Source organism: Gadus morhua, chromosome 14 (assembly GCF_902167405.1).
Source record: "Gadus morhua chromosome 14, gadMor3.0, whole genome shotgun sequence".
Classification (NCBI taxonomy): domain Eukaryota; kingdom Metazoa; phylum Chordata; class Actinopteri; order Gadiformes; family Gadidae; genus Gadus; species Gadus morhua.
This window is the reverse complement of record NC_044061.1, coordinates 13,137,090-13,158,701: the sequence shown is the minus strand read 5'-3', so window position 1 is coordinate 13,158,701 and position 21,612 is coordinate 13,137,090. Positions and strand designations below refer to the sequence as shown.

At 41.4% G+C, this 21,612-nt stretch overlaps 1 protein-coding gene across 5 annotated transcripts in view; it reads left to right on the top strand.

Annotated features, from left to right (window-relative positions):
• The first annotated feature begins 12,402 nt into the window (after positions 1-12,402).
• dmxl2 (Dmx-like 2) overlaps positions 12,403-21,612 on the top strand; it is a 43,698-nt gene continuing 34,488 nt past the window's right edge. For 3 of the 5 annotated variants that reach the window (XM_030376095.1, XM_030376094.1, XM_030376093.1), the window contains exons 1-5: positions 12,403-12,823; positions 18,516-18,641; positions 19,209-19,280; positions 20,672-20,750; positions 21,033-21,177. In XM_030376095.1, the coding sequence (XP_030231955.1) occupies positions 12,737-12,823; positions 18,516-18,641; positions 19,209-19,280; positions 20,672-20,750; positions 21,033-21,177 (509 nt within the window). In that variant the 5' untranslated portion in view covers positions 12,403-12,736. The remainder of the gene's footprint in view (positions 12,824-18,515; positions 18,642-19,208; positions 19,281-20,671; positions 20,751-21,032; positions 21,178-21,612) is intronic. The other 2 variants (XM_030376097.1, XM_030376098.1) reach the window with 1 other exon arrangement.

Genomic DNA, 21,612 nt, shown 5'->3' with positions numbered 1-21,612 from the left:
GAGACCGGCCTCCACCTGGTGCATCTCTCATGGCAAAGAATTATTTAGATCTGAGTCGACAGGAGATGAGTACAGGGAGATGGGGGGTTCGAGAAATAAAAATGGAATGGGACAGGATATGAAAGAGAAAGAGAGAGCAAAGAAAAAGGGGGAGAAAGCTTGAAAGACAGAGAGCCAGAGAGAACATGGATATGATAACTCAAGGTTTTGTTTTGGTTCTACTGCAGACCAATGATCAGATCTTGCATCATGGTTTGTTTTTGCTTTGAGTATGAAAATCGTATGCAGAATTTTGGGTTGGCCATTGCTCTGGCCCCACTACTTATCATGCGTGACAGCACTCATCTTCTCTATAGATCATATTAGATGCAGCTTGAGCAGAAATGAGAAAGAAAATGTAATGCATCATTCAAACACTCACTGCACGATTTCTGGCACCCCAGGGTGAGCCAATCAAAGTAATTTTGTTAAATCTCGGTACTTATTGGGGATTATTGCAAGGCAGAAGAATATTACATACACACTACTGCTGTCCATTTATGTGCTCCTCCTTTTTATTCCACCTTATCAGAATCTACTGACATCCATCCATCAGTGCATGAACCTGAACTTGTATCTTCTGCAACAGAAACAGTACAGACGCACACACACACATGCACACAGTCAACACAAAGTCAACACACACATAAATCACACATGCAATATTATATCAATAAACACAGGTGATGAATAGCACACACACAGAAAACGCACAACCGGCGTGGTTCTTGTGTGGATAGGCTGCTTTTCCCCCTTCATCCAGATTGGATGGATGTCCATAAAAAGTCATCTCTGCATGCCCAATGCAGTTAGAATCACAAATGTAGACGCGTCATATCGAGGGTGTCACTGCATAAGCAATGGGATATGCCATGGTGATGCTTTGCTTCATCTTGTGAGTTTCGCCTGTCAGCTGTTTACCTCCAGATAGATTTAAATGGTAATGGAATTTTAATGTACTCATATATTATTCCTGCAGGCAACAAAGAGATGATGATCAGCAGTAGATGGAGGAGACTGGATTTCATAGATATGTAGAAACAATCTATCCATCTCTCAATAAATCTTTCTCTACTTGCACATCCTGGTCAGAGACCCCAAGGATAGTAACGTTTCTTTTTACTAATGCTATGTTAGCATATTCATTCCGTTTGTATCATTACCATTTCGTATCACACTTCATGTTGGTATGATGTGCGTTTACATGGATCCGAATCAGATGAGCAGTCTCCTCAGCTGTATCCTACCCTGTTAGCATCAAGCTAAGCAGCATCCTTTAACATTGCTCCTTTTGGAGTTTTGGAGACCTCCACTGGAAACAAGCCACTCTCTCAGGGGCGCTGAAGGTCCTACATCTTATCAAACACAAGCCAATTGATTTGATCATTAAAAATGATAGACACAAGGCTATGACATAAGAGAGTGAACTTCACATTGTGGTCAAAATATAACTGGTGGATATTGTGGTCCTTTTTTCCTAAAGTGGCACCCTATGACAACAATTGGGCTGTATCTACGGTCAAAAACATGACGTTTTTGTCCACGCTATTTTAATAGGATGATAGAAAGATGGGGGAAATGTCACATGCCGGTAAAGTGTTGGGGGTGCTTTCTGGGCTCAACAGAGTCCCATGTACATCCTTCTAGTCACAGCCGGGGATTGTGGCACTGGCAGCGATGTTTTGGAGTTACACCCTTGACAGGGGTTTTATGGAGACACATTTACCGGATCATTTGAAGACAACCTCCCAGGCCAATGTCGTTTAATGTAGCCTAGGAAGGAAGGGGAAAAAGGAACACATTCCCAGTACACAAAGAGACAACTCAGCACTAAATTAAAGTAACCAGGAGAGGTAGGATTGAAATATTGTTTTCTTTGGAGGCAAACAAAGCTGAACGAAAAAAACATAGGGCAGTGTAGTGTAGTGGTCTGCAATCAAGGTGTGAGTTAGCATTTTTTTTTACAATGGCAACCCATTTCATTCTTCTCAACCCATTACAGTTCAACCAGTACCAGACACTGTATTGGTAATGAGCCAATGAGATGACAACCAGCATATTTGGAATTCATTACCATCACCATTCCATTTCTAAAAGAAATGAGGAATGAAGAGGAAAGAATAAACGTTTTTAATAAGAGGTTTTTCAATGAAAGATGAGTCCAATAAAATGCAATAAGAGCGCTAAATTCTCATTAAGGACTTTTTTTTTAATCATATTTCAACTGTGAAGACAAAGTAGCGCTGGGAGACTTTTATTAATCCATTTGCATGCTAATTAGCAGGGAAGACGACGAAAATATCAAGGTGGTGCTACTCAGCACCCGCCCGGTCATTTGTGAGCGAGAGGACGTGTTTTGAATAGCTCACGCATATTTCCTTTCATAACTCATTTTCTCAATCCAACACACGGCTGAGAAATGATAATGTCACCATAATGAAGCCTTAATCAAGAAAGGCTGACTACATTTTCATGTGTTTCACTGTTTGCAAACAACTTAGTCATAATCGATATCCTCAGCGATGGAAAGGAATCCGTTCTCCTCTCTGAAAAGCTACATTTTTGCCAGCAGCGATATTGATTTTTCTTTTTGCCTACCCTGCGTGCTTTACAGTCCAGAGGTGTAGACCGGCGCGAAACGCCCTCCCTGGTCTGGAGAATCTCCTTCTGAGCTGCTCCCTCTGTGAAATCTGAGTAGTTTTGTCCGACTCGACCTCTTGTAACCTGTTAAATGGGTTACGGCTGTTTCTCCTCCTGTCCTGAGGATTAGGAAGGATTTTCCAAAGTGCGCCGGCGAGATGGGGAGGAAATGAGGCTGGGGAGAGGAGAATGTGATGGAGCCACGCTGGAGGTTACCCTGAGGGAACCGTTGGGGACGACGTTGCCCATGGTAACAGGTTCATTCACATGACCAGCTGAGAAACATGGCCTTTGGTCATTTCCAGGGTTACATCAGAGAAATATGTAGGCTTTGTCTCTCTCTCTCTCTCTCTCTCTCTCTCTCTCTCTCTCTCTCTCTCTCTCTCTCTCTCTCTCTCTCTCTCTCTGTATGGATGTGCATGTCTGTGTATGAGTGTGCCTGCAGGGATCCATGCAGTGCATTTGTGTATGTCAGTGTAAATGTGGTGTTGGTGCGTGTGTATATGTGTGTGCATGCGTGTCTGCCCTTTGTGCCATTTGTGCACACCACAATGGCTTGAAGACAGAAAGACAAAGCGGGGGGATTTAATGGAGTGTCCCGGGGCGCAGCAGCGTTGTTCTCCCTCATCAAGCACACTGCTAGTGCTTTACCCCATAATGGCCGCCGCGTGCCCTCAGCAACTGCATGCTTGGTGGTTTCCTCTTACTCATTGCTCATTCGCATAAGGCCAGGTGCGACCGGCTTCCATGCGGGGGACGGCAGGTTCAGGAGATGCTGCTTGCTGCATTAAAAAGGCAAATGGATGCCGTTATGAGGACGCGCAGGGACCAGGAACAGCGAAATGGAAAGGGGTTGGTGGGGGGGGTTTAATGAGGTGATCGCTGGAGGAGTGAGCACGGCGGCCTGGTCTGAGGAGACAAGCCAGCGTCTGCCAGCCATCCGAGAGGGCCACCCTGTGCAGCTTCGGTCTTGTTAACACGCCCATCTGGGTCCTCGTTGAGTCATAAGCGCACTAACACACACACACACACACACACACACACACACACACACACACACACACACACACACACACACACACACACACACACACACACACACACACACACACACACACACACACACACACTACGTACGTAGACACACACACAATGACACTTGCATGCACATGCGAAAAAAGCACATGCAGTCTGCTGTTTTTCAGTGACCACTTACCGGCGAGTCTAACTTGGCAGAGTTAGAACAATCTAGATCTACAGTCTAGATATTTCCTCTGATTATCAACTTTGCCTAGAGTGCTGTATAGGCCTACCTTGTTGTTTGCCAAATTTTCGTGTTTATTTGGTTATTCGGTATTTGGCAACAGAGTGGCAACAGATTTTGGCATCACAGTTTGGTTTATAATTCCTCAGACAAGTCCATGCATGCCTTATGCAATAATCATGCAAAATTAAATTTAAAAGGACAAATAAGCAAACCGTAAAATGTGTCAAATTAAATGTATTATCACAACATAATCTACACAGCAGTGTTGTTGTTGATGTTGTTGCTGTTTGTTGATGAATTTTCATATTATTTCTATTTGTAACATGTAAGATTTATTAATCATGTTTAATAAATAAATAAATAAAATGATGAGTTATTTAATACAATTCCACAGGACATTTGCTGCACTTGTAAGGCAAGTATTTGCTGCCCCCTGCTGTTTACATGTTAGTTATCTATTAATGACGGGCTGGAATCCATAAACTTTACATTTTTAGGGGTCCAAGCCAACAGGTTGGATCCCTATTGTTTTTGTAAGGATTATTATTATTCCGACATGCTAATCCTAAAAGTGTGCCCACAGCCCAAACCGTAAATGGTGCCGACACGCCAATTGCATGACTAGATCCAGGGCCCTGAGTTCTAAGCAGACGACCAAATCCAGACACGCCGGCCACTAGGTGGCGCTATACCAAGGAAAGATGCGTTTGGGGCTATAACTCCCACACCGAACCTCCCACAGTCAAAAACTTGTACCCACATATTCACTGGAGTCTGCTGCATCTTTTGGCATAGGCCACGCCCATTTGCGTCTAGGAATATTTTTCGCTAAATCGCGAAAACCGCAAAACTGTATTTTCGCTACTCCTCCCACATTTCTTGACCAATCGACACCAAACTTTGCACACGACATCTTCAGACGCACACGCAAAGAATGCATGAGACACTTTTTTGATGCGACCTTTGACGACGAAACGGTAGCGTTTTGAATATTGGTTTATTAGCTAAATTAGACGTGGAACATCAAAAATCCAAAGAAATCCAAAATTAGACATCGGATCGAGTCCAAATTTGAAACACATGTTGGTGCTAACCTTAATGACGTTCGATACAAATTTCGGAAAATTTCGCCATTAGGGGGCGCAATAAACGAGGAAATTGTATATTTTCTAATTGGCCAAAGGAATGTTCTTCAAACTCAAGGGAAACCATCAAGGGGCAAACCCAAGTCTATATAGAAAATATGGCCAAGAATTATTAATGTGGGCGGGAGCTTTGGCAAAGGAAAATTGTCTTTGGAAGAATTCGCCACAAGGGGGTGCAAAAAAACGACGACATGTCTATCTCCTATTTGGCCAATGGAATGTTCTGAAAACGCGTTTCAGGCTATAACTCCCACACCGAAGCTCCCACAGTCAAAACCTTTATATCCACATGTTGTTCACGGTAGCGTTTTGAATACTTGCTTCGCGTTGTGCCGGCGAAACGCACATTTCTTGCCGCGTTGTGCCGGCGAAATGCACACTTCTTGGACCCCTGCATAACTGCTTGCAGTTCTAGTTTTTATTGAACTCCTGCCTTTGTAAGTCAGTTTGTAGAACTTTTACAAACAATGAATAATAAAAGACCAAAGCGTAACATCGAAAAGCAGAAGCTTCACTAGCTGTTTATTTGTTGCCTTGAATTCAATGGTTGTAGGAGATTGAAGTCACATACTGCTCATGTTATTCCATGACTTTGAGAGACTATACTATTTTCTTAATCAATTCAGAACCCTTCCCTGGATGATGATAAACATTTACCAGAGACACCATATTGTTGTCACCATAAATATCTTCCTTTTTGTCTGAATTCACTTCATGCCCTTTAAATGCAAAGTGGGGCCCTGTAAGAATAGCAACATTAGGATTTATATAATGAGCTGATAATGTGGATAAAGTGAGTCTCCTGTACTATATCCCATCCATCTTTTTTGAGTTGTTGCAAATTCTTTTTTGTTTCATCTAACCCATTCAAAAAATATAAGACACTCTCAACAGGTTTCGTGGCAGTACATATGTGTCATTTATTGTCCTATATATTTCTCACCTGGGATAGTTGATCAAGGATAGATAAGAAGAGAATAAATGCGAAGGAACAGCGACAATTTTGTGCTGGAAAGACGGCTTGATGCAATACCGCATTTACTCTCAATAGACATAATAGAGTTTTGCACAAAGAGGCATTAAATCAGCAAGCAAACCCTGTTGTAGCTGTTCAATTCCCCAGTCAGCTAATCAATGGATTCGCTCTTGTCTTTCAGTGGGCTGGTTCCCTTCAGACTTTGTCCATTCTGCTGATGAGGCGTGTTTTAGTATTCAGCCAGGCCGTATACTCTAGTCTATACTCTCTTGATTTGCTCTTCCATCCTTCACAGGGGCCATTGTGTCCCCTCGCCTGAGATAAGCTATCCGTGCGTGCCACCTGGAGGATTGACAAGCACTGCGGTATTCATCAAATTTACAAAGTCTTTAAAGCACACAGACACACACAAACACACACACACACACACACACACACACACACACACACACACACACACACACACACACACACACACACACGCGCACACACACACACACACACACACACACACACACACACACACACACACACACACACACACACACACACTCAGCCATATACACCATTTGGTTCCATAAGAATGCTCTCTTTCAGAGGCGTCTTATCAATACTGATAAGTTACAATAATGATCAGCCCACACAAAGAGACCAAACCATGTGGAAAGTCTATAATTTAGTAGGCTCTATTCAAAAGCGCATTCTTCTTTTATTCTTGGCAATCGAGTTTGTCAAGCCTCTACTCTATTTAAAAATAAACAGAACCCTTTTTACAACCTGAGTGTATTTGCCCTCTGAAAAAGTGCATCTCGAACAGCTGGAGTTTGTTTATCCATTGTTTTTAACAAAGCATTGCATTCCCAACGTGTAACTGCAATCCATTGCAGTTACACAACTGTTTGCATTTTCATTTCTGTTTATTTTTTACCTGAGCCAGCTACAGATTTTAATCTACCTATTTATCTGGGGTTAGTTTGGGTCATTGTCATGTTGAGACTTGTAACACGTAAGCCACATAGGCTGGGGTTCCACTATGACCAGGAATAAGGGCACATCCACGCTCTCGGAATCATAACTATGCAGTCAGTTTAGATACTTGAATGCTTTTGTGTTATTCTTTTACTCACACACACTTGCTGAAAGTCCACACACTAGCTGAAAGTCCATTTCAGCTAGTTCCTGTTTTCCTCATTTCAGTGAAGGCATATTTGCTGTATATATATATATATATATATATATATCATCCTGTGGTCTGCTGATTGTAACTGAGGCCACTCAGAGGTACGTGTCTTGCTGTGAGCGGGGCCTGGGGATGGAGGGAACCAACCAGCAGCAGCTGTGGCCCTGTGCGGAACAATAATTTCCTCTTGCTCTCTAGGCCCTCAGTGGGCCTGTGGTTCCCCCGTCTGCCCACATGCGCATGCAAGCAGACTAGACGAACATACGTGCACACACACACAGACACACACACACACACACACACACACACACACACACACACACACACACACGCACACACACACACACATACACATATGCAAGCATGTTCATATACAAACATGCATACACACATGGGGAGATACAAACATAGACACTAGGGTGAGTCCGTCATCAAATAAACTTTACCCTTTGTTGCTGGAAGAAAACAACAAGATTTCTTGCCAATGTAGGCCAACATTCAGTCACAGCATTGCATTTGTTCTGTGTCACACCGCACACGAAAACTTTACTTCTATCAGTGGAGTAACAGTGTCCCCTCCTGGTTATTATATTACATTACATTATTACGACCAATAGCAGCATTCATACGGCAAAAAAGACGTACGGCAAAATATAATATTTTGATATTAATTTCCTTGTAAATGAAATGTAAATGATACTCTGACAACTAAGACCAAATTACTTGTGAATTCATACTGGAACAAAATAGCACTATGGATTATCAGGCATGTAGCTAAACATTAGTTTGAATTACATTCCAAAGGCTACTTTACCCACTTTGTTGTAATCATGGCTGTACTATTTATTGTATAGAGATGCACTGGATGAGTCATTACACAACAGATTGATTTATGAAATAAATCTGCAAAACAAGGGATTTGAGGGCACATGCATATATATATATATATATATATCTGTCAGCAGCTCTACATCTCAGAGAGATGACTCAGAACTACTCAGCAGGGATTATAAGATTTGTTTCAATGTATTTGTGGATCATCTCTTTTGTGTGTGTGTTCGTGACGGTGTGTATTTGAGTGTGCGCGTTTATGTGTAGAGTTTTGTGTGTGTATCAAGTCTTTTATCTCCTAATTCAGAAGCCAATCAGAAGTATGTTCAATTCCACCAGTCTGGTACTTTTACTGGGTTTACAAGGTTACATCAGAGAAATATGTAGTCTCTCTCTCAGCATTGAGAGTGCTTAACCAGACTCAAGCATAGTAAAAACTCACACCTAAAAAAACATGCATGATTCTGCATTAGTGGCTGCTGCCGGGTAATCAGGTTAGAGAACATTAACAAGTGAGCAGAGCCCTTCACACTGGCGCACAAACCACCCACACTGACACATGCAAAAATATGATCACAATTACATTCCCCAAGTGTCTGTGTTTGTCTCTGAGTAAACCGTGCAGAAGCAAGAAGATCTAGTAGTCCTAAGCTGTTTAAGTTATACTTTGTACAACACATCTGCAGTGACAGTCCATCGTCTGAGACAAATGCAGGGTGAGAGAGATTCATTTGTCAGCCCCGGGATGGCTGGACAGGATGGTAGGGGAGACTGATGGACTAGTTTAACCACAGTTAGATGGTCCCTCCCTCTTAGTTTGGATGGGGGGGGGGGGGGGGGGGGGGGGCAATACGACACTTTACTATAGCCATCATCAATCTTCTGTATCTCTGAAAGCAGTGTGTGTGTGTATTTGTGTGTCTGAGGGGGGGGGGGGGGGTATGATAGAGGCTGTCGGAGAGAGGGAAGGCTGGAGGATGGAGTATGATGGTACATGACCGGTTGGTTAGAGGGAGAGTAAGGCAGACCACGATAATGAAATTTAACAGGCAGACGGGCCGCAAAGAGTGATTTCAGCTTTGTCTGGTGATAACACACTTAGATAACACATTGAATCCACCTTCAATCACAAGTTCAATATATTCTAGAGATAACAGCAAAGAAAAACACTAAATATATCACATAAGACACTTGATTTAAAAGCCCTCCCCCTGTATGGTCTGGGTTTAAAGTAGCTGCGTGTCTCTGATGGCCTGTGATAAATGTCTTGTGTGCCCCTGTTTCCCAGCGTGGGCCATAATTTAATCGCTATTAAACTGATTAATCAGTCAATGAACTCTCTGGAGTGTTTCAATTATTATTTTTTGAGTTCATTGAGGACAGAGGGAGAGACCTTATTTCACAATGTAAGCATCAATCCTTTCTAAAGGTTTCTCAAGTAATGTATGTAGGTTTAAGCATTAATTTGACTCACTATAAGAGAGACCCGTATAGATGCTGGCAATGTGACCCAGGCACACGATCATTCATGCCTGTTAGTTAGTAAGATCCATACATTTGAACAAAACTTTGCTATGATACATTGTTAATAGTAATGTTAGCAGAAGTAAGTAGTGGTGAAGAAAACCACTTAATCTTTTTTCAACATTTTCTGTGAAATAACAGATCACAGTTTGTAGAGCAAGAAAGTAATTGATAAGTAAATAATAATAATAATCAATTAGGTGTTTGTTAGTAAAGAAACATGTGACGCAAAAATACATGCAGATGGATAAAAAGAAAACAAGGGATGACAATCTTAAACAACAAAAATAGGGGACATATTTGCATCTGATCTACAGTATTGATGGCAAGACAAGCTATTAGCAGAGGTTGGTGAGATTGTGAGGGATGACTGTTTATCATTTAGGGGCCGGGTGGATCAGGAAATACTAAAATCACTTGGTAAAGCATACAGCACTGAGGTAGATTGCCCAAAATTAACTTAAATCAAACAAATGAAATAAGAAATGTCTGCAGTGTCACAGAGTATTATTAGAACTTGAGCACTCCATACTCCATACTAGATGTTGTGGGTGTTAGGTGTTGCTTGTCGAGAAAGGACAGAGGATAAACTGTGTTGGGGGATTCAGAAATACAAATAATGATCTAAAGATTTGAGTTTCAATAATAAAACTGATCAATTACAAATAATAATGCTACTAGGCAATATTGTAAAGCGCTTTGAGTGGCCAATAGGTTAGAAAAGCGCTATATAAATGCAATCCATTTACAAAAACATTATTTGGTTTTACAAACCAATGCAAATAACCACTTATCGATTGAATGGCATGATATTTGCAGTACTTCTATTTTTTTTATTTCTCTTTTAGTTTTTTGGTTCTTTCACCCACATTCCCTGTGTAGGATTTATATATTTGAGTCTCCTGTCTTATGTTCTACTTTAGAATGTACTTTCATTAAACTTTCATTAAGACAGGCTGAAACACATGCACATCAGCTATTACATAAAATAAAGATGTTTATATAAATCTATAATGTATTTAATTTTCCACTCTCTAGGTCAAGGATATATCAACCATTGGTGAGAGACTTTAAATCCTTCATTGCCAACTTGTTAGTCTATACAAACGGCTACTTACTGTATTGCCTCTGTACCCATGCACATTGCAAGGTACACACACACTGTGCACACGCACACATAAATATGTAGCCAAGGTCACTTAATGAATGTAAACATAAATGTCTAATCTTTTCATTTATTTACATTTATTAATGTTTTACAATTTTTCCCTCTTATTTTTCTGGTCTGCACTTTCAGCAGTGACACCCAAATTGCCTGTCTCGGATAAATGAAGTGCCCTATCTTATCTCATCTTCATATACTGTTTCCTGGATAAAATCAGTTACAAACCTGGACTCAGAGACAAGGTTCTCTCAATTTCTCTTGCTCCGTCTCTTTCAACATGATCACAAAAGGTTTCATCATTTTACAACATCTCTCTCTATCAGCATAGATGGGGCCTGTGGTGCACCTTAATCAACTAAAGTGCAAGCCATTTCATGCTCCACCGTCATTTCCAGGATGCAACCAATAGGGCTGATGATGCATGACCAGCTCCAGGACCTCTATACGTTGGTGAATTGCAAGGTTTTTTCTGGAAATGATGGAAATTATTTCCTGTTAAAACGGTAAAAGACAGATCAACTGGTTATTTCAACAAAAAGATAATATCTGCTTTTACTAAGTAAATACTATGTGGTATATGATACAACAGATGGTATAAATGTGTCTGTAGGGGCCCCATTCACAATGTGTGTGTGTGTGTGTGTGTGTGTGTGTGTGTGTGTGTGTGTGTGTGTGTGTGTGTGTGTGTGTGTGTGTGTGTGTGTGTGTGTGTGTGTGTGTGTGTGTGTGTGTGTGTGTGTGTGTGTGTGTGTTTGGTAACACTCCTACTCCCCTCATTCGAAATTACACCAAACATTAGGGGTGGGGGTGATTTAAAAGTGTGGGACGAAAATTGTTTAAATTCTTAATCCACTCCATTAGATCTCATCAATCTGATAAAAAACACGATGCAATGAATATGTATAATAAAGGAGATAAGGTGAGGAGCACAGTGAAAGGACTGATACAGCCTCCGTCTCGCTGATTCACTCAAAACAATGACTCACTGTCTGCATTTTCTTCTTTGTGCATAGACTGCTTGATACACTATAATGCATGGGATATTACGTTAACCTGGGCTTTACGTCAGCATGTCAAATGTCCTTTTGCCAAACAAGAAGACATTGAACCCAAATAGCCCTACTTATTCCAAGCAGCACCTCTACAATAACGGCCTTTCTTTAGTAGAGGCAAAATAATTATTATCTTACATCAATCGATTTCATTAATCAGCCATTCAAATATAATCCATAGTATTCAATTGAGAGGTTAAAACATACAATAAAATTAAAAAGATTACGGCGAACATCGTCTTATCATTTGAAATATTTGAGGAGATAAATATATTGTTTGACAGAATATCTGCTTAATCTTATATGACCAGGACACCTCGTCTGTTCAAGATCAATACAACTCGCCTTCTTGTTCTGGGCTTGCGCGCTCTACAAACTAGCGTCGTGAACATAGATTTTATAAATAGAATAGACAGCTCTACTATATCATTGTTTTAAAATGGATAACTTTGCGTGCATTATTTCCAACCATTCATAATAACATTTCTCGCGCTATCATTCGGACAGATAAACTATTCGATGTCGTATATTGTCTGTCTATAATTGTCTATGAATCGAGACGTCCTAGAATGTGCAGTTCTATCGCCATGCAGTCGTGCCTCGAGAATACAGTGAGCGCGCATGTCAGGTTCGCTGCAGAGATCCTGCTCCTCGGCTCTACGGAATAATCCTCGCGGTGCTGTTGACAACGAGAGATGACAAACAGCTGAATGTTAGATATTCACAAAGATAACGTGCTGATACATAATATACATATTGGGTCGAAGCAAATCATCCGCTTCCTGCTGGAAGACACCGCCGCCAGTTCGAGGACAACGTTATTGATGGGATCCTCAGCGGTTTCTAGATGGAGAAAACGAGAGGGTGGACTCGCTGTAAATAATTAAATATCCATCTGTTGTAAAAATAAAGGGAAAATGCATCTGCATCAGGTGCTGACGGGAGCTGTGAACCCAGGAGACTGCTGCTACTCCGTGGGAAGCGTCAACGACATCCCATTCACGGTGAGCGTTTATTTCGATCATGTTTGCAGTGGCAGCCAGCACTCGATAAAGCCTATTCCTACTAGCAGGCTGCTTGGTTAGCTTGCTAGCTAGCCAGCTAACAGTTACTGTTACACTGGCTCTGGAAAAGCTGTCTCGGGAGCTAATGTATTAGCTAGCGTAATGGTTTGGGACTTATTTTCCCTGGCCGAGGAATTTCCAAAGATTCAATCAGCTCAACGAGTTTGTATGGACAGTCCTTGGCCACACGTCACGTCTTCTCATTCGCTTTCACACCTATAATAAAACAAGGGCAAGCAAATATGCATATTCTCTATTTGTTTACGATGCATGATTAACCTAAGATGTATTTAGCTCCAAGCCACTTAGCCACTTAAATGACCTTTAGCTACATCTCTTCTCGTACTACTAGTGCAAGGGAATCCCTTTGCGCAGTCCTAACGTATTTGGCCGGATAGGGACGCGCGGCGACAACGTAGCTAGGATTGCATCCCTGCTAACAATACCGGTTTTAAGAAACGCAGATATTTGGTCATAGCACTGCTTTCCCAATGTATTCATCCAGCTGAACTTGCTAACATTTTTCTTCAGTCCGCTCCATGGATCATTAGCTCGGCTGTCATCTAATGCATCAGCTGTGTGAAGGCATGACGTAGAGAGCCATATATGGATAGATGAGCTAGCATGACCCGTGGGAGGAATTTTAGATGGGACATTTTCTTTTGGGGGTATATTTATATCAATCACCCTTATTGCATTGTTTGATTGGTACTGACAAACAATTTTGCAGCACGATAGTTTAAAAAAGAAAACAAATTCAATCCAATGAAGAGCTGGAATCTCAGTGTCCGAAATATACAACATAGGCCTACACAAATGCACTAAAAATTGTCGCATGAAATACAATGATGTTTTCGTAAACAACAAAACAATGGTGTGTCCTTCCATAAACTAAAACAACCTTGTTTTCAACTAGTTCCAACAGAATAAGCAGCACTACCTGCCTTGTTCCATTATGTCCTAAGCTACATAGACGCTACAGGGCCGTTACTTAAAACATGTGCTTCGACTGAGGTATAGTGATTTCCAGATCCCGTCTTGCTGTTGTTGTTGTTCTTTTTTCAAACGAGACAACATGAGGGGCTCGTGCATCTCCTTTCCATAGACTGTATTACTTCTTTGTGGTTGGTGGGAGGACTCTCTGGTCCTGTGGTGATGGAAGTGAGATGGAGATATGCCTCTGCTTCCTCGACCGACCTGTGCTGTTGCTCTCTCGATACACACAAGCCGGACATGAACCAAGGCTCTCGTCTGCACAAACACGCAGAACACTGCAGGATTTGGGGCCTTGCATGGTGTCACGAGGGCATGGTCTCTATACCCAGCATTTGCTTTGAGTCTTGAGAGGGCGTTTGAAGAACTCCAGATCACCACGTCCACTACTGTTACACTCACACTGGGCCCTAGGGCTACAGACTCTGGCACACACAGACAGACACACAAATACACTTTCACATACATTTATTCACACACACACACACACACACACACACGCACACGCACACACAAATATTCATTCACATACGCACACACAGATTCATACCCACAAACGTATACAAACTGAAACCAGAACACACACAGTAGTGACTTGCCTTAACAGACTTACCTAACACACGGGGCCTCTATTTCATTTTTATCGTTAAACAAGGCTCAATGAACGCTAGGGAACAACAGTCATATGGTACCGTAAAATTAACACTTGGACCAAAGTACAGAGACTAGGACTAGATGTACAAGGATGGTGTCAATACACAAGTCAATTGGTCCAATTCATAACAACGGTATGAATTATTTGTGGTAAAATATCATGTGAGTCAATATGATGATAGTGTACGTTTGATGAATACATTTGAAATAGGTTGGATGTGTAAGTCCTCTCCTCTGACTACAAACCACACATCCTACTCATAAGAAGTACAAGGGCAAGCATTATCAACATTATGTATTTGATATATTTATTTAACCCAATTAATTGTTAAAGGATTGGTTCGCTATTTTAGACAGGCCACGATTCTAGAGTGTAGAGTAGACACCATTATTTTGTTCAAAATATTAAATAGTGAGTTGGTTGGCTTCATCCGGAAGCCAACCAACTAATAGCAAAATATGGGGAAACTTGATAAAACATTTTTGTTCCCAACAGGAAATTCAGGGTCTGTTGTTGATACATGTCTCAGTATGTTTTCTTTAAAAAACATTTTCGGAACTAGCTAATTATTCTTTGGTTAAATAAATTACCTGGCTCCAAGCATTGGTAAACTTCCGCACCACACATTTTTAACAATAAAGCTGTTGTTGCACATGTTTGACCAGTAAAAAAAATTCTTCCAATTTATCATTGGGATGTGGAAGAAGGTTTCCAAAACTACCGGCCAGATTATCAGTGTTTGAAAGTCCATATTGTCAGCATACTGAATTCAATAATTTAACCTCTTGTTCATTTGGAGCTTTTTCATGTGGAAATAATTTCCTCCCTTTTACCTAATTTCTAAAATTTCTCGTTTGTTTGCATTGAAAGCTGGACAATAACTTATTTTGGATATTTTTTTCCGGCCCATTCATTTTGCCGCTACAGTTCATCAAAGGCAAAAGTCAAAGGCAAATAAGAACAGATGGACAATGCCTATATTCCACTTGGTAGCAGCTGTAGCAGCAGAACATGCTTGCGTGATTGCATTAAGCTCTGGGATTCATGACATTTGATGGAAATGCACACCGAAGCAGTCTGGCTCTCTATTCCTCTTTCTCCTGCTGTCACTATCCACAACACGTGACGACTGTTGTCTAATCAAGTGTTTCCTTTATTTTCTGTGTTGTGCACACTTTTGAAAGAAGGATGGACGGCTATGGGCTTTAAATAGTGGTTTAAATAGTGGTTTGGTTCCAAGCCTCTGTACATTCAAAGATCATGGAAATTTTAATCTCCAGTAAGTGGGGTCGATAAAAGGTCTAAAATAGCAGAACCTAACCTTGATGATAAAGAAAACCAAGTGTTTTGATTGTGACAGTTCTTATTCCTGAAAACTTTTAATGAAGACATGACATTTTTTTGTATTCACTATAAAAACAAATGTGTCATTTAACAGCAGACCTATGTGAATCGTTTGAATGGATTCATATTTCATTCACATGATACAATTTTTGAAAATTCTCTTAATATGGGTATGAACTTCCAATACATACTAAAACATTTGTTTGTCTTGAGGACCAGAAATGAGCCCATCTTCTGAGTGATGCTTTCAGAAGTGACCGGTAGGAATTGTGAGTGACTGGTAAATATCTGCATCTAGCCTCCATAGCTAGCTGGTCCCCACCAGCTACTGTAGCTATGGAGGCTATAGTATGCAAGCTTATACTATGCAAGCATGCTACAGCCACTAGTCCTACCAGTCAAAAATAAAAGAGTTGACATGTTTTTTTCTGTCTGGCTGCCAAAAAAAATACAGCCAACATACAGTTTCCTGTCAATGGGAGCGACAATGTGCTGTTGGGTAGTTGGGGCCCATCTATCCGTTCAAAGCAGATATGTGTTGATTTATGGTGCTGTTGGTCTCAAGCTGCAATTGGTTGCAAATAACCTTACTGCCTGGTGTTCAGCACGGGCCTGGACTCGGCGTGACGGTGACCGCTTTTAATTTCTGCCATAATGTTCTGAAGCGACTGCTGCAGCAGTCGCTCCCATCCCATCCCATAAAGGATCCCTCCCATCTTCCCCCTCACCTTCTCTTCCACCTTTTAATTTTTCTTCATTTCAAAGAGTAGTTATAATCAATGTTGATGGTTCCTATTTGTTTACAGACACAGAAATGTAGCTATAAATCAGCTCGACAAAGAGCTGCGTCATTCTTCCATATTATTCTGTAACATTTATTTTCACAATGTAGACATAGCGCATCATGCTAAAGATATCGAAATTAATCTATTGAATCACTTTCATAGCCAAACGATGTCGTGACTGTGCAGCTTTGCGCAGCCAATAGAAACCTACTGCGGAACTCCAGCTCTGTGTTCTTGTGAGCCAAGCTGTCTGTTTGAGTCCTCAGTGCTCAGCCTGTGACCCGGTGGTTCCCAGTCTCTCCTCCTGTTCTCCTGAATAATGAAAAACTGGAGCTTGTCTGTGGCTTCTTGGCACCCTCTTTATTGGTGCCGTTCCGGCATGTTCCGCGCATGTCCACTGCCAAGCCACAACTCGTGTGTCATCTGTTATCCCTGTGTCATCTTACCTCACTTCTTTCTCCCTCTCTTTCTGTACCCCTGCCTTGTCCCACACATGTGTGTACAGTGGCGGCACACACCTTTGGCTCTATACAGAACATGTTCAAACCATTAGATCAACTTTTTCGATCCAGTAAGATATTTTGAAAGGGGAATATCATTTCAGTCAATTTCAATTCTATTCATTTGAGTTGCTTTTAATGCGTGTATCTTTCCTCCTGGCTACGTAGCCAAGTAGATGACAACTGACCAATAGTGAGGGGGTGCAGCATATACTGGGTTTTCCGATTTTGGGGAAAAACAAAAAACAGCAAGGGGAGGGGCGGGGATTCAGACCACACCTTTCCTGATTCTTTCCAGGACTAAGTTTATAAACTGACTTTCGAAATTGTTATACATGTTCTGTATTTATGTAGTGGATACATCCGTATTTTCTATGTGGTTATCTTATATTTTAGATCATGTTGTCCATCTCTTTATAGCATACAACATATTCCTGGTTCAAATAACTCACAAACGCTATGAGGATCATCTTTTCTTGGTTTATCATGAATGTCAGGGCAATTAATGTAATTTAAATAGCGTGTACTCACCTTTTGAACCAACTAAAGGCAATAAAGGAGTTATTTTCTATTCTTTAATGATAACGACAATCCACTTTTTTAAACTCTTTCTAAGGGATATTTATAATTTAACATTTGGAATTGGCTTATAGAAAACAAATATTGCCACAAATATTATTCCTCAGAAAATCATGCAGCGATAATGTTGTTCAGTGCTAAGAAACCTTGGACCTTGAACCTTTGCTCAGCATCAACTGTAGTTTCTCTTAGCTCTGGTGAAACAAGAACACCAATGTTGTTCTTATTTCAAAACAACAGACGTGAGAAACCTTTGACATCTTTTCTCTTTTTCAACTGTAGTTTATCTCTTATCTCTCTATATTTAAGTTGTTTATTACCGTCATTGAAATGGTGGCTCTGACATCCCCAAACGCTTTGGTGTGAGATGAATGTGCAAAGTAATCACTCAATCATTAATTTGTTATAAATAGGGCAGTGGTGAGTACACACCCTGGTGTTTCAATCCCTTTCGGTGAAGCAGAATTCCTGAGCGGTATACCTGTGCCAGCAAGTGACATTTTATCACCGCGTCTTATTCTTGTCATCTGATATTCCAGTTTTTACCTCATTCAATATTCATACCCGTCAAAAGGGTAATACAACTCAGTGGTTAGAACACAAGAAACGGCATGCAGTATGCTCTTTCATTCATGCTGGACAATTAATGATGGTGCTTATGCATCATAAACGACAACAATGTGATGTGAAATACTGGCTCCAGAAATTAAAAGTGAACGGGAAATGGTTTTGTTATTGCATAATATCTAACAGCTATTCTTTCATCTGTCCTCCAGGCTTACGGCTCGGGCTGTGACATTGTCATCTTGGCCAGTGATTTTGAGTGTGTGCAGATAATCCCGGGGGCCCAACATGGAAACATACAGGTGGGCTGTGTGGAGTGCTCCCACCAGCTTGGCCGGGTGAGTCTCGCGCACACGCATACACCTACACAAACATACACACCGCTCAAACATTCATGGCTCATCACAGAATCTGATGAGCGTTCAAGGGATTTTCTCACCCAAATCTGCATATTGCCGTTGCTGCACCAGGCCGCTACTCGAACCGTCGTTTGGGAGGAAATAACAACATGTCCGCTTCCCAACCTGCTATTATAAAATTGTGATCCACAACCGCCTCAACCCGTGGTTATAGCTGGGTCACAGGGGCCAATTATTCAATCGGCTCATCTCTAACACAATCACAAATACACACGCATTCCACTCCTCTTAGTGTTCATTAGTATCAACTATTGGGCTGAGCCAGGGGAAGTAAAAATGCAACAATTTCAATTGCTGAGTGCACTCGTCTCCTGGCTACTCTTTCAGCAACCCTTTCCTGCATCCTGCCTTTCCTATCTCACTCTCTCTGGTCTATCTATCTCGGTCTCTCCCTGTTTCTCTCTCCCTCTTCTGTGGCAGTGACTGTGCAGATGCCCTGATGAAGTGAGTAATGTAGTGATGATGAAGGCAACTTTTTATTTTTAGATTGCCGCCTCTTACGGGAACACGGTCTGCATCTTTGAGCCTATTGCTACCAACCCAAACAAACGCCACAAGGTGAGCACAAGCTGTGTGTGTTTGTGTGTGTGTCTGCGTGCGTGCGTTTGCGTACGTGCACAATAGTGTATATGAATGTGAATGCATGTTTCATACACTATGGATTAAGACATTGATAACACATGTTTGTCAATTCATTACGGGCACCAATTACATTATCAGTTGCTTCTACCTTCATAAGTCAAATCTTTTAGAAGCCTGGGTCTGGACTATATGGCAAAATCTATGTCACTATACAACATCAGTAGAAACGACAATTATCACGATATCGGTAAAGTAGCGTGTGTTTGTGGTATTTTTGGGTTCTGACTGAAGCCTGAATATAATACCATTAAAACTCATTATATTACTTGCCAATAATCATTAATCCAACAATGTTTATGTTGAATATGACATGCGCCAAGCACCATGGCATTATACGGCTTAACCATCTTGGATATAAACCGCTGCTCCACAGATCCACAGAGACCGTGAAGTTAGATAAGTGTCCTCGAAGCTTAACCCTCTCTCAGAGGTGGACATCAACCTCTGCACAGACAGTAATGTAGTGTAGCGGCTGTGGGGGATTATGATAAGCAGGTGTGCATTCCTTAATGCATCCATGTTTTTAAGTTTGTTTCCCTCTTTGATAACTTAAAGCTGGCATTCATTCTTTTGGAGAGGGTTGGTATAAAAAATAATAAATAATTGTAACGTATACGATACAACTGCACACCTTTTATGTTATCAAAGGCAACTTATATTGAGGTACTGCAGTGCTAGTAAACACAACCAGGGGTGGTCCGACTCCTTTTCAACTTTGTCGACTTCATTACTACTGGTGATGGCTTCTATATCCACATTTGCGTTGCGGTCATGGGCACTAATTCTGCCGATCTTGACAGCGCTCAGAGTACTGGATTTTCATATGGGGATTTGGGGCAGAGCATGCATACATGTACGTCATCAAGCACTGAAGTTGCCTATTGTGTTCTGCTTAAACGCATTGTACTTACTTAGGGTGATCCGCACAATCAGTGATTGATGCTGTTAAATGTATAAATAAAATAATGCTAAATGTATTTAAAAACGTATCATCGTTATCACGGCAGATTTGATCATGATTAATAGTAACGATGATTTATCGTCCACCCCTTATAAGCCGCAATGTTTCAGATTCCAACACCAGAAAAGATAACCAATGAATCAAAGTATTTATTGATAATGTGCGTGCGTTTCTACCGTCTCTGATAGCAGCCCTGCTAACATCCAGGGTCCTTGTTGTCTGCTTGTAACTGACACCCTGCGCCCCAGTTCCCGGTCGATCACACACAGCACACAAGCACGGTTTGACACGAGTGTCTGTTTGCTGATTTGCTCTCCTTCCGTCTCTCCTGTCCTGTGGCTAACAGAAACTAAACTATCAGTGGCAAAAGACAGGACAGTTCCTCCTAGATGCTATCACCTACAACCTTGCCTGGGACCCTCAAGGTAGATGCTGGCTTCTTGTCATCAAGACTCACCTAAAATGTCAAACTTGCCAATCCGCTCCACATACAAAGCGCCAACTCACAATGCTTATTTTTTTGGAATCTGTATTTGCTTCGTTTGAAAGTATTTGTGCGTGTGTGTGTGTGTATGTGTGTCGCTGAAAGCCCTAAGTGCATCATTAATTGCGTGCATTGTGAACAGCATGTAGTCTTCTGTGCTGTTACAGTCACAGTGGTGGAAGTCACACCAGTAGCCTTAACCTGAGCTCCATGATGCCTCCAGGGAACCGCATCCTGGCAGCCGCGGAGCGTCTGCAGCTGTGGGCACCGCCCCTGGCAGACGCCTTGATCGAGGAGGAGGACGGACAGACCACCGACGATAAGGTCCACCCTGTCCTCAATGACTGGAAGTGTATCTGGCAGTGCAAGTAGGTCACCGACCCCTGCCTCTCTCTCTCTCCCCCGTCTCCGTCTTTGTTAAACAACAGAGTGCTTGAAGTCTGGGCCATTACTTTAAGTGGGGCAGGTTGAATAGTACAGATGGAAGGTTCCAAAAAACGAACTATTTTTCTATTTTAAAAAATTGCAGATACAATTCCTATACTTGTATATCACCATGCTATATAACATGTTGAGGTAGAGGTTATAACCATGATGCTACGAAGAAGGGGGCGGGAGAACGATTAATTACCTTTTCAAATTATGATTCTAATAATGTAATGCTTGCTTTTACATAAGCGTGCAATTAGATTTAATATATGGTTAAATGTAACTGCCATATCTCTTTTAAACTAGCTCAATCGCAGTGATGGGCAGCTGCCATTTTAGCTCCTTCAATATCAGGCTTGTGCTCATGCTCAAGC